The sequence below is a fragment of the Eptesicus fuscus genome, chromosome 21 (genome assembly GCF_027574615.1).
Source record: "Eptesicus fuscus isolate TK198812 chromosome 21, DD_ASM_mEF_20220401, whole genome shotgun sequence".
NCBI classification, from domain to species: domain Eukaryota; kingdom Metazoa; phylum Chordata; class Mammalia; order Chiroptera; family Vespertilionidae; genus Eptesicus; species Eptesicus fuscus.
This window is the reverse complement of record NC_072493.1, coordinates 29417858-29431700: the sequence shown is the minus strand read 5'-3', so window position 1 is coordinate 29431700 and position 13843 is coordinate 29417858. Positions and strand designations below refer to the sequence as shown.

Here is a 13843-nt window from a genome sequence, read left to right as displayed (position 1 = left end):
GCCGGTGGTAACATGCTCCCCATCTCTCGGCAGATCCTGTGCTTGATGCTGGAGTACAACATCATCGACAACAACGACACCCAGCTGCAGATCATCTCAACCCTGGAGAGTACCGGTGTGGGGAAGCGCATGTACGAGCAGCTGTGCGACCGGCAGCGGGAGCTGAAGGAGCTGGTGAGCCCACGGCTAGGCCGCCCAGCAAGAGCGCGGGGTGCAGCGGGGCAGAGCCCAGGGACCTCTGCACCTGTGGGGAACTCTTGTCTCATCAGATCCCCCTCTAGACCCAAAGATCATGATTAGCACCCACCACTCTCCAGATTATCAGAGAGGCACAGAGAGGTCAAGCCAGTGCCCAAAGTCACACAGCGTATTCAGGTCCTGGCCCGACGACCTCCTGTCTCATCCCTAGAGCCATGCATGCCAGTCACTATCTGCTCACCACCTCCCACCCCATCTCCACCTCCCATTTCAGTGCCTGGGCCTTGACTTTCAAATGCCAGCACATCTCTTGGCCAAACAGCTCTCTGTCCACATGCTTGCACAGCAGAGCAGAAGTGGCGGGGCATTCACGCCCCCTGTCCCCTGGAGGAGCCCTCAGCCAAGTGACTGGTGGGAGAGGGTATGCAAAGGCCTTCTCTCACTGCTCAGGAGGGGTGGCTCTGGGGCGTGGCTCCTCCACCACTTCCCAGAGGTCCCCGGGGCAGCTGGGTTGATAGCAGCACCTTTCATTAAGGGCCTTTATGGACTCCCTTCCCTGCTCCCTGATTCTGGGAGCACCTCTTGAATAAACAGCCTTTGCTCAAACCTTGTCTCGGGTCTGCCCCTGGGATCACAACAATCATGTTGCTTCTACAGCCAAGAAATAGGTGCCCGGAGTGTTAAGAGAGGCGGGACGCAGGGAGGAAACGCGGGAAAGAATGGGTCATAATCAGCGTGGTTTCTGTTGCAGCAAAGGAAAGGCGGGCCCACCAGGCTAACACTGCCCTCCAAGTCCACAGTGAGTCGGTTTTGTTCTCTCTGTGGGGCCGGGTGGAGGGAAGAGGCGGGCTGGCCTCCCTGCTGGGATGGCAGGTAGTGTCTGTTGGACGTGGTGGCGGGAGGTGAACCAGGACCCAGAGGGTGAACAGCCAGCTTTTTTTTTTTTTTTTTTTTTTTTTTTAAATATATATTTTATTGATTTTTTACAGAGAGGAAGAGAGAGGGAGAGAGAGTCAGAAACATCAATGAGAGAGAAACATCGATCAGCTGCCTCCTGCACAACTCCCTACTGGGGATGTGCCCGCAACCAAGGTACATGCCCTTGACCGGAATCGAACCTGGGACCTTTCATTCCGCAGGCTGATGCTCTATCCACTGAGCCAAACTGGTTTCGGCAACAGCCAGCTTTTTTAGGGGGAACCCAGGTTACAGGAAACCAAACATTATGAAAAAGATGGTTGCTTATTTATGTAAACATGTTACGTTATTACCAATAATAATGGTAATAGCTAATATACAGTGAGCATTTTTATACCAGACTAGAGGCCTAATGCACGAAATTCATGCAAGAGTAAGCCTTCCTTCCCCTGGCTGCTGGCACCGGCTTCCCTCTGGCACCCGGGATCCGGGCTTCCCTCTGGCCACTGGCAGGCACATGGGACCCGGGCTGCCCTCACAGCCCCAGCTTTGTCTGGAAGGTGGTCTGGAAGGATGTCTGGTCTAATTAGCATATTACACTTTTATTATTATAGATACTGTGTTATTAAGTTCTTTTATCCTCACAACAATCCACTTAGTTGGTCCTCTTACCATCCCCATTTTGCAAGGGATCTTAGTTTCTTATATCCCGATGCCCCACCATTCTTAGCACATGGCTTCTTCCTCATGGTCCAAAAAAGGCTGCTCCAGCTCCAGCCAACTTGTCTGCATTCTGGCCAGCAGGAAGAAGGAAGAGGCAAAGATGAACATGACCCTTCATAGAAGTTCCTCTTGACACATCAACTTGTGTATCGTTATCCGGGTTTAGCACATGGCCCCAGCAGCTGAAAAATTAGCTTTAATTCAGGACAGTAAGGTGGCAGCTAAAACTCAAGAATTCTATCGCAACATGGAAAGGAGAATGGATATTATCCTCAACAACCTCACAGTCTGGGCCTCAGATATTTGTCACCCTCCACAGTCCTGAGAGTTGAGAGGGGGCCTTCGTGTTAGCACGTGGCAAGTGGGTATGGGCTGCTGCCTGGGAGGGGAGGTGTGTCTGCACACATACACGCCTGTGGGGAGGACTTGGCCTTAGAACACCCCAGTTGCTGACTCAGGTGTGAGTCACAGCACTGAAGGCTCTTTCCTCCGTCTGGCAACTGCCACCCACAGGGACAGCCCTCCCTCCCTGACACTCCCAGCCCGCCAGGCCATGCTCTCACCTCCGCTCCTGGGGATTTGCTGCCTCCAGAAACAGCTCTCCGTGGAGCAGGGGAAAGGAGCTGGGGGCAGGAGGTGGATGGCTCAGGGCCACAGGGAGTTCCCGGCCGCCCCTGACCCCCCACCTGCCCATCTATTTGCAGGACGCAGACTTGGCTCGGTTGCTGAGCTCTGGCTCCTTCGGGAACCTGGAGAACCTCAGCTTGGCCTTCACCAATGTCACCAGTGCCTGCGCTGAGCACCTCATCAAACTGCCTTCTCTCAAGCAGCTGAACCTGTGGTCCACTCAGGTACACACGGCCACCTGTGCCCACGCCTGCGTTCTCCCCCATGCACCCTGCACCCTGCGCCTGCACCCTGCATTCTCCTCCATGCACCCTCACCCTGTGCCCACACCCTGCGTTCTCCTCCATGCACCCTCACCCTGCGCCCGCACCCTGCATTCTCCTCCATGCACCCTCACCCTGCGCCCGCACCCTGCATTCTCCTCCATGCACCCTGCACCCTGTGCCCACACCCTGCATTCTCCTCCATGCACCCTGCACCCTGTGCCCACACCCTGCATTCTCCTCCATGCACCCTGCACCCTGCGCCCACACCCTGCATTCTCCTCCATGCACCCTGCACCCTGCGCCCACACCCTGCATTCTCCTCCATGCACCATGCACCCTCACCCTGTGCCCACACCCTGCGTTCTCCCCCATGCACCCTGCACCCTGCGCCCGCACCCTGCATTCTCCTCCATGCACCCTGCACCCTGCGCCCGCACCCTGCATTCTCCTCCATGCACCCTCACCCTGTGCCCACACCCTGCGTTCTCCCCCATGCACCCTGCACCCGCATCCTGCATTCTCCCCCATGCACCCTACACCTGCGCCCGCATCCTGCATTCTCCTCCATGCACCCTCACCCTGTGCCCACACCCTGCGTTCTCCCCCATGCACCCTGCACCCTGCGCCCGCATCCTGCATTCTCCTCCATGCACCCTCACCCTGTGCCCACACCCTGCGTTCTCCCCCATGCACCCTGCACCCTGCGCCCGCATCCTGCATTCTCCTCCATGCACCCTCACCCTGTGCCCACACCCTGCGTTCTCCCCCATGCACCCTGCACCCTGCGCCCGCATCCTGCATTCTCCTCCATGCACCCTCACCCTGTGCCCACACCCTGCGTTCTCCCCCATGCACCCTGCACCTGCACCCTGCATTCTCCTCCATGCACCCTCACCCTGTGCCCACACCCTGCATTCTCCCCTATGCACCCTGCGCCCGCATCCTGCATTCTCCTCCATGCACCCTCACCCTGTGCCCACACCCTGCGTTCTCCCCTATGCACCCTGCGCCCGCACCCTGCATTCTCCTCCATGCACCATGCACCCTCACCCTGTGCCCACACCCTGCATTCTCCTCCATGCACCCTGCACCCTGCGCCTGCACCCTGCGTTCTCCCCCCTGCACCCTGCACCCTGCACCTGCACCCTGCATTCTCCTCCATGCACCCTCACCCTGTGCCCACGCCTGCGTTCTCCCCCATGCACCCTGCACCCTGCGCCTGCACCCTGCATTCTCCTCCATGCACCCTCACCCTGCGCCTGCACCCTGCATTCTCCCCCATGCACCCTGCACCCTGCACCTGCACCCTGCATTCTCCTCCATGCACCATGCACCCTCACCCTGTGCCCACACCCTGCATTCTCCTCCATGCACTCTGCACTCTGCTTTTGTGCCTTCTGTTCCCTGCCCCCTACACCCTCCTCCATACCATGTACCCTCCTCCACGGCTGGCCTTTCTGCCCAGAGCCCATGGCCCAGTCACTTGATTACCATACCCGCTTCCCTGGCTCAGCAGCCACTTCCCAGAGGCAGAGGAGGTGTAGGACCTCATGAAGCCTAGTGGCCATTTCACAGTTGGAGTTGCTGAGGTCCATGGCAAGGGCATGCCAGGCAGAGCTGAGAGGCAGGGTCTCCTGTGCCTGTGGGTAGCTGTGGGCCTTTTCCTTGTAATAATGGCCACAGCACAACGACGCTTGCTGCCGGTGCTCAGGATCAATGGCACTGTTAAGCACTTGGCATGGATCAGCACAAGTGGTCTCCAGCCCACACCTGTGACCTGTCAGCCCCGCCATCGCCACATTGTACAGAACGAAAATCGGCATACCCATCAGTTTGCCTTCCAGGCCCAACATTCCACTCCTTAGCCCATCCCCTGTCCTGCCCAGGAAAAGGCCACCTCACCTCCCACTCACAGCCCCTCATTGATGGGTGGCCAAACCAGTTTGCAGGGAGGGCCCCTGCCAGGCCCATGTCCCACCAGCAAAAGCTGGATTGGAATCGAGGTCAGAAGAGGCATTTGAGTCTTTGGAGAAAAGTGAGAACAGCCCAGACCCCAAGGCTGGGAGGGCTGTGGGCCTCAGAGCTGGGCTCTGTCCCTGTCACCTCCCTCCACAGCTGCCCCAACCCCGGGGTTATTTCCTGGGCTGCCTTGGGGGGCCAGAGTTGGTCTCCAGGGCTGAGAGGTTCTGTGCCCCACAGTTTGGAGACGCCGGCCTGCGCCTCCTGTCGGAACACCTCACCATGCTCCAGGTGCTGAACCTGTGCGAGACGCCTGTCACCGATGCTGGCCTATTGGCCCTCAGCTGTGAGTACTGAGGGGCTGCCAGGGTGGGTGGGGCCCCCTTCCATTCACTCATTCACTCATTCATTCATTCCACTTGACACCATGCACTGTGCTATGTAGCACAAGCATTTATTGAGCACCTACTATGTGCCAGGCACCATTCTAGGGGTTAGGAACAAAATGGGGGGGGGGAATTTCCCTGCCCTCATGAACTTAAATTGTAGAGGAAAAAGTAAAAATGAGTAAGGCCCAGCCCTTACGCTCTTGACGCTGTCATAGCCCCAGGGGCTTAGGTTCAAGGAAAGTGCTCCCAGTCCACCTGAGTCATCACCTGCGAGCTGGTTAGAAAGGCGGATTCTTGGGCCCCACCCCAGCCCTGCTGGCCCAGAAACTGCACTTTTATAAATGCCTAGGCGAGTCCTGGCACATTGAAGTTGGAGAAGCGCTGCCCTCATACAAAGAGCCACACAATACTCACTCAGGGAACCTCACAAGGGCATTTTCTGAGCCCAGCCCTCATCTACTGAATGAAGATCCTGGGGGATGCTGAGCCTGGGGACCTGCATTCCCCATTTTAGTCCCATTGGTGTAGGTGCAAGGCCCTGCCCCTCAGAAGGGAGGAACCAGGGAAGGCTTCCCTGGGAGGTGATTGGATCTGGGTGTGAGAGACATACGTAGGAATTGGCCAAGAGGGAGGCGTGCTGGACAGTGGCCGTGACTTCTACAAGGTTGTTGTCGGGGTGCTTAGGAGCGGGTGGGGCAGGTGGCAGGGTCAATGGGAGGCAGAGAGGAGGAGATTTGGCGCCACTCTGCAAATGGCATTATTGCTGGGTATCAGTGTTGATGGGGCCTGGGTAGCAGTGCAGATCCCTGGCCCCGCTCTGGCCCCTCGCCTCACATCTCTGAACGTGGACAGGACATTCAGGTCTTCGACAGGCTCCCTGTGTACCTCGTGACGCAAACCGAAGTTCGAGGGCTGTTCTGGAGAACCAAGGGCCTGGGGTTCCCTTGGGGAGAGCCAGCCCCATTCCATTGGGGCTTGTCTGGGGCAAAACAACTCGAGCTCTGGTCCAGGCAGTAGAAAGACAAGACGAGGGACCAGAAGGGATGGCAGTTCAGAGGGCAGGGAGAGAACATGGGCCTAATTCAGATCTGCACGTGCCTGAAACAGGCACCATCTCTTACCTGCAGCTGCCCCTGTGGGGTCTCACTGTCCTAATGACTGTCTGTCTGTCTGTTCTTGTACAGCCATGAAGAGTCTCTGCAGTTTAAACATGAACAGCACCAAGCTCTCAGCCGACACCTATGAAGATCTAAAGGTAATTCCTTCCTTCCGTCCTCCTCCCTCCGGCCAGCATCTAGATAGCGGTGCTTTGCCCGCATGGAGGAAAAAAGGGTATGGCCCCAGCCGATAAGCCAGGAAAGAAAAGAATGGCCGATGGAAAGAACTGATAAGGAGCAGGCCAGCAGGGAATGGTGGAGTGGAAACAGGGAGGGCCTGTGTGGCATGGGATGATGGGGACAGTCCTTGAGCTGAGAGCCCAGGGGGAGGCGCTAAGGGTGCGGGGGCAAAAGGGAGCCTCATGCAAAGGTCCTACAGCGGAAGGGTCACAGGAGCCGACTTTGTAGCAAACGTGACTAGAAAGTGAGAAAGAGAACAGACCGAGTAAGCCCACGTAGGTCACGGGAGGACTCTGGATCCCATCCACGTGCAGGAGACAGCTTCAGAGGCTCTGACGGGGCCATGAGCTGCTTAAAGCTTGTTCTGGCTGCTGCGTGGAAAGTAGATATTTTTGAGAGTGAGTATGAGCAAGAGTAGAAGCAGGGAGAACATTCCCAGGCTGGTGCAGCCACACAGTAAGAGCTTGGCGGCAGCCAGATTGGAGAGATGAAACTGGGGAAAGAAAGAGAATCTGAGTAGTGGAATTTTGTTTGGGAGTAGGGAGTACTGGGCCTTCAGCAGCCTCCTGCCACCCCGTTATCCTGGGCTCGGTACCAGCTACCCCAGAAAGAGCAGGCAGGGCCGCCGAGAGAGCCAGGGCGCTGGCAGGAGGCTGCTGGGACACATCCTCCAGCAGCTCTTGGCTGAGGCCCCCTTCAGCAGGGCCTCCCCTGTCATCTCCCACCTCCGGCTCAGCCAGACCTGCAGCCGGGCTTGATCACTGGCCTCGCCTCCAGACGCCTTTGGTGTACCTACTGTGTGCCAGACCCGTGCTGGGGATGGGGACACTGAGAGTGGCAGGAGGAAGCACAGCTAACAGACAGGACAGGACTTGGGGGCAGCAGGGAGGGGACAGGCAGCTCCACTCACCGGGCAGAAGAACTTTCACAAAAGGCAGTTAGCCAGGCCGGCCGGAAGAGAGGGCCGTCCACAGGGTCCTGAGGGGCACGCAGGGAGGGGAGGGGGGTGCAGGGTGGGCCAGGGCAGAGCCAGCCTGGGTCCCACCCATGGGACTCAGACCTCAGCACCGCCAGCCTCACTCGGGCACTTGTCAGGTATGCCAACTCCAGGGCCCTCAGACCTGTGCTGTTTTAGGGTCTCCCAGACCGAGTTGCAGGGGCTGTAGTAAGCCGTGGGAGGCTTTCATTTTCAAACATTCGGGAGACACCTGGTGCCAGCTGGATGACACTGGCCCGTGCCCCCAGCCTCCGTGTTTTGGGGACTCGGGGGGCCATGAAGTGCACAGCCCAGTGCCTCCAGATCTTCCCGTTTTTTTTTTTTTTTTCAAGAAAACCTGGAAATCTAGTTTGTCCTGTGCAGTCTGCTAATTTTGAAAGGTTGGCTTAAGTATTGTTTACAGCGCTGTCCGGTGACTGCAGGCCCAGTGTGTGGCCTGTGCATTGGGAGCCATTGAGGGTTGCCGAGCACAGGAGAGGAGCCGTGAGGAGGTGTCTGTGAAGAGCTCCCTGGCCGGTGCCCAGGAGAGTTGGGAAGGGGGAGTAAAGGCAGGAGACGGGTCGGCAGCCTCCGTGCAGTGCAGGCTTGTCAGGAAGGAGCAACTGTTCCTGAAGGAGGAAGAGGCGGCGTCCGGGTGGCAGGGGTGGAGAGAGGGAGCTGCCTGAGGACCGGCAGGTGGGGCCATCCACAGGCCCCTGGTACCAGAGCTTAGGTGACCGCGCTTCATTCACCTGCCGGTTTCTGAGAGGGATGAGGCCGTGAGCAGTGGTAAAGCGAGACACACGCTTCCGCAGAGCACAGGGCCCTGTGCATTAGGTGTTTGATCCCTGGCATCGTCCCATGAGCCTGGGACTGGATTCAGATTGGCTCCACAGATGAGGAAACTGAGGCTCCGGAAGGTTTGGGAGAGGGTTGTCCAAGGTCATGCGGCCAGCAGGGGATCCACAGCCCCTCTGAGGCCAGGGACACCCCACCTGCGCTGTTCTCTCTGAAGTCACCCCGCTCTGACCTTCAGGGAGCAGTGAGGTGGGGAGGGCAGGGCTAGGTTCTGGAAGGGACCGGATCCTTCTTGCCTCTCCGCAGGCCAAGCTCCCCAACCTGAAGGAGGTGGACGTCCGCTACACGGAGGCCTGGTGAAGCTCCGCGCAGGAAGGAGTCTGCAGCCGCAACACACAACTCTTGACTAATAGCCGTAGAGCGCCAGGCCTGGGTCCCACCCAGCCTCCTGGCTGTGCGATAGATGGGGGTCTTTCTGGGGGCAGAGGGCGCTGGGGGAGGGGGAGGGGAGGGTCATGAGCACGCCCAGCCCCCGTCTAATTCTCTTAGCTTCATAATTGGAACCTTGACCTGATCTAAACGGACTTTGTAGCAACCAGAGGAGCATCAGCGGGTTGGGGAGGGAGTGAGGGGGTGGGGGGTTGGGGGCTGGGGGACCCTTTGTGGATTTTCTTTGCCTTTGTGTTTAATGCCGTGTGGGAAAAGTCAACTCTGAGGCCACCATCACGTATCCAGTGGGCCTCCGGGCCGAGAAGGAGGCTTCTCCTCAGAGGTCCCGCGGAGAACTCACCTGCCACTGGGACCAGAAGGCCCAGTCCCACCACCCTCATCCTGTGTCCTCGCCATCGCTATGCAAAGTGGTTCTCGTTGTACATAAGATTTAAATAATGCGCCTATTTAAGAAACGTTGACAAACTGCAGGTCTGGGACCTGCCTCTTATTTATGAAGTCTCTGTCCCGCCCGCCCACCTGCCGCCGCCCACCTGCCCTGGCGTGCAGTCCTGTACAAACCAGTTGGCTGTCAGGGTAGTGGTAGTGTTATTGTTATTTTTTTAAAGGAAACAAAAAAAAAAAAAGAACCTTCTTGGAAAATTAATTGCTTTGTAGTAATGGATTCTGTATGCTAATGCTCTCTCCTCCGTCCGTCCGTCTGTCTGTCTGCCCACCTCCCCCTGTGCGTTTCCCAGATGTCTCCAACTTCCCCTCGGGGTGGGGGTCAGGCTGGGGGAGGAAAAGTGGGGTCCCCACATTGTGGTCTTGCTCCTCCAAGGCTCTGGCTTTCTCTCAGCCCCTTTTACACATTTGGAGGGGGGTGCTAAGCTGTCGTCCCCCCCACCCCCGGAGAGGAGCTGCCCCACCCTCTCCCTCTCCCTGGAGAGCACCGTCCCCGTGCCTCCGCTGTCCCGTCCCTGACTGAGACTCTGCACCTGTGGCCTCCCTCCCGTGCCCGTGGTCTCCTCGTGCATGCGCCTCCCTGCATGGTCTCGGGAGGAGAGCGAGACGTCGCCTCCACCAGCCTGACTGCCCAGCCCCCATGAATGTGACCACTGCGCAGACCCTTGTTTCACCCGCCCGGACAGCCAACCTCCTTTCTTTTATAAACAGGCGGCTTTTTCTTAACAAGCCTTCACTGTACAGAACAGCCCCTTTACAGTTTACTTGGGGTCCCCTCTCCCCAAAGCCCCTTTTTCTGTTGTTTTAGCACAAATACGCCCCCTCCGGCACCTCCAGACCTAACCCCCAGTCAATGTAATTGTTTTATATATATTTAATCTTATTCAATGGAAACCATGCTTTTGTCGTTTTATACTTTGCTAGGTAGACTTTATTACCCCCCGACTATGCCCTCATTTTTTTAAAAAAGGAAAAAAAAGAAATTGGGTTTCAGTCTTAATTCATTTTACGTGCCAGGTTTTATTTCGTGTGCGTGTGAGTGTTCTGTTTTGTGTTTTGTTTTGTTGTTGTTGTTTTCTGTTGTTCGGTTTTATTCTCTCCCCATGGTCCCATACTGTATAGCACTCTGGTGCAGGAAGAAGCAGAAGCAAAAAAAAAAAAAAAAAAATTTAAAAAGGAAAAAAAAAAAAAGAACTGAGACATGCCACCTTTTCCCTTCGCACTGTTGCTTTTCCTGATGGTTATACTACTGTCACGTAGCTGTGTTCAGAGATGTGAAATACTTTCAGGCAAAAATAAACTGTAAGTGACTCATTGACCTCTGGCCTTTCTGTGTGGCTTCCCGAGGGTCTTGCGGGGGGACGGGGCACAGCCCAGGCCGGAGTCAGGGCTCACAGCAGAGTCCAGTCACCTGCCTGGGTGTCCAGGGCTCCTCATCCTCAACACTGCTGACATTTGCGGGGGGCGTCCTGGGCATCATGGGATGCTGAGCAGCATCCCTGGCCTCGGCCACTTGATGCCAGTAGGACCCGCCCCCAGGAGTAACAACTAAAAATGTCCCCAGATGTTGCCCACTGTCAGATGGACGCACCTTCTCTCCGCCTGGGGACTCGAACATGCCGGTTCTGGTTCTCGAGGTCTCTGTGGGCCCGAGACTCCGCATCTCCTAGGAGCTCCAGACTGGTTCCTGGAGGGCTCGCCAAGTTTCATCCGTCTAGCTCCCTCCCCCAGATGTTCCCAAGAGGCAAACTCGATGTCAAAAAGAGAATGGGGAGGGAGGCAGGAGAGGCTGGGTCTCTTGGTCAAGGTCAACAAGGGGACCAGGACAAGCTGACAGCCAGGCCTATGGGAAGGTCTCCCCAACGCTGGGTGAATGGCTGGGGCGGGGCTGGGACCAGGGCAGGGACCAGTTGCACAGACAAAGGTTCAGGAGAAGCCTCGGAGTCAGAACTGCAGAACGTGGTGCTTGGGACGACAGGAGGCAGGGTGACATGCAGGGTCGCAGCTTCCTCGCTGAGGCGGGCTGCCGTCACCTAGAATGAGCCTCTCCACCCGGCAGCAGCCGCAGTGGCAGGCAGGGCTGGTGTGGGAATGCTGCCTCCCTGGTTCCTCGTGAGGGCAGAGAGCTCTGGCTCCTGGAGTCCCTCCCTGGGACTAACCTCCAGCTGCCCCCAGGGCCCACTTGCTTGTTAGACTTCCTGCCCCCCACCCCCCGCCCCTCCACACACACACACACACACACACACACACACTCCCCTGTGTTTCCTGGGACCACTTTCCACCCAAGCTGCCTGCCTCGGGGGAAGACAGTGGCTGATGCTGCCAGGCTTTCCTGACAGGCTGGGATAACCCTCCCAAGGCGGGTATTCCTGCCCGGCCTCAGCCACCGAGACGGCACCCCGCTGAGCTGAAAGGACTCTGCACCTGGGCCCCGAGAATCAGCTTGCACACACTTTCAGAGGTGGGGGTGGCGGCTGACTCCCGGTGGGAGTAGAAATTGGCTCAACTGCTTTGGAAAGCGTATCCCCTAAAGCGAAGCCTCCGCCCACCCTGTGACCCTGCAAATCCACTCCCGAGCGTGTGCCCGAGGGAACGGAGCTCACACGGCCACCAAAAGACACAGAGGAATGTTTACTCACAGCAGCCAAAGAGTGGAAACAGCCCAGAAGTCCACTGAGAAGAGAATGAATAAACAGACCGCGGGCTAGTCACACAGCGGAGCAACGCAAGTGTCTCCGTCAACAGGAGCATGAAGACACGCACGGCGACACACCCACCGGAAGGGATCCTGCAGAGAGCAGGAACCGGCCGGTGTGCAGTGACGTGGGCTCACTGGGTAGACATTACGTTGTGTGAAAGGAGCCAGACAAAATGAGGGTTTGCTGTCGGATTCCGTTTATGTAAAGTTCACGAGCAGGCACAAGCCATCTGTGATCACAGAGGCCACAGTAGTGGTTACCTGCGTGGGGGCGTGTGAATGACGGGAAGGTGGGAGGGAACCTCTGGGTGGTGAAGTGCTCTGTACACATCCTAGAGCCCCACACGGAACACGGGTGCCATGTACGGCTTATGTTGACACATAACAACCCACATGTCCATCAACAAACGGCCTGACCGTTAAAAGTGGTATAAACAGACAATGGACTGTTATCCATCCATAAAAAGGAATGAAGTATGGATACGCTCCTATGTGGATGAACCTTGAAAACCCTATAGTAAGTGATGTCATTTATACAAAATGTCCAGAATAGGCAAAACAAGAGCTGGGGGGGGTAGGGGGAGGGGCGGGGGAAGCAGATTGGTGTTTACCAGGGGCCAGGGAGTAACTGCTTAATGAGAATGGGGTTTTATGGGGATTAGTGGCCCGGTGCATGAAATTCATGCACATTAAAAGGGGATTAATTGGAGGAAATAATTTAATATTGCTATTTGCCCTTTCTCTATAATAGAAGTGTCAGAGATGAAAGAAAATTAGTAAAATGTATATGAAAAACTTCCTCCTGTCAGAGACTGGGGCTCACCAGGGGGCCCAGAGTGAAGTCCTCGCCCACCCACATGCACCTCAAAATCACATGAGACCCAGGCCCAGCCGCCCGCTCCCCCCCCCCAAAATTGGGCTAGATCCAGACCCAGCCAGTCCCACCCTTGTCAAGCCCCACCAGGAAGGGGGCATAGCCTCAGGTCCCCTGGCCCGGTGCCAGGATGGGAGGAGGGTGGCCTGAGGTCCCCCGGCCCAGACTGGGGCAGGGGGTGTGCCTTGAGGTCCCCCGTCAAGCCCCACCAGGCGGGGGGCATGGCCTCAGGTCCCCTGGCCTGGCACTGGGGTGGGGGGTGCGGCCTGACATCCCCCAGCCTGACACCAGGGCAGGGGGCGCAGCCTGAGATCCCCTGTCAAGCCCCACGGGGTGGGGAGAGGGCATAGCCTCAGGTCCCTGCTGATTGCTCATTAAGGCTCTTTATGGGAACTTGGCCTCAGCTGTGGGTGCAGCCATCTTTGTGATGGCGTGATGGTCAATTAGCATATTCCCTCTTTATTAGGAGGATGAAAATATTTTGGAACTAGATAGAGGTGGTGATTGCACAACACCGTGAGTGTTCTAAAAGCCACTTTAAATTGGTTTCTTCTAAGGTGCAATGTTGCCTTTTTTTTTTTTTTTTTTTTAAGTGGCATCAAAAAACAATGTTTTAAATGAGAAGTTGGTTGCTGCTCCTGTCTGTCTGTCTGGGCTTGGGAGGGTGTGGTGCCATGTCGCCGGGACTTCGATCACAGCCATCCTTGTCCAGCCTCACGAAGACCTGCTGAACGTTTTTTTGAAGTGTCCCCTCCTCTGAACACTATATTGCCACCTGCTGGAACATCGACACAAACACACACGGTTGTATAATAAATAGACAAACTCCCTTAAATGCGGTCCCCTCGCTCAACCTGCATGGCTGTCTGTGGTGGGAGGTGGGACTTTGCTTTATTTTCGGTGGGATGGGCCTTGAAAGACTTAATGCTGACCTTCCCTCTTGGTCTCATTCTTTAAAAAAAAAAAAAACTTCCTCAAATCATTTTTTTTAATATATATTTTTTTATTGATTTCAGAGAGGGAGGGAGGAGAGAGAGAGAAACATCAATGGTGAGAGAGAATCATTGATCAGCTGCCTCCTGCACACCCCACCCGCAACCCGGGCATGTGCCCATGACCAAATCAAACCCAGGACCCTTCAGTCCCCAGGCTGATGCTCTGTCCACTGAGCCAAACCAGCTAGGGC

The 13843-nt window shown here is 56.5% G+C and overlaps 1 protein-coding gene across 1 annotated transcript in view; it reads left to right on the top strand.

Moving 5' to 3' along the window:
• The window catches only part of CMIP (c-Maf inducing protein), a 230371-nt gene extending 221694 nt beyond the window's left edge, over positions 1–8677 (top strand). Inside the window, exons 16-21 of the mRNA XM_008139702.3 lie at positions 34–174; positions 950–997; positions 2544–2690; positions 4932–5037; positions 6265–6335; positions 8498–8677. Of these exons, the coding sequence (XP_008137924.1) occupies positions 34–174; positions 950–997; positions 2544–2690; positions 4932–5037; positions 6265–6335; positions 8498–8551 (567 nt within the window). The 3' untranslated portion in view covers positions 8552–8677. The remainder of the gene's footprint in view (positions 1–33; positions 175–949; positions 998–2543; positions 2691–4931; positions 5038–6264; positions 6336–8497) is intronic.
• The last annotated feature ends 5166 nt before the right edge of the window (positions 8678–13843 follow it).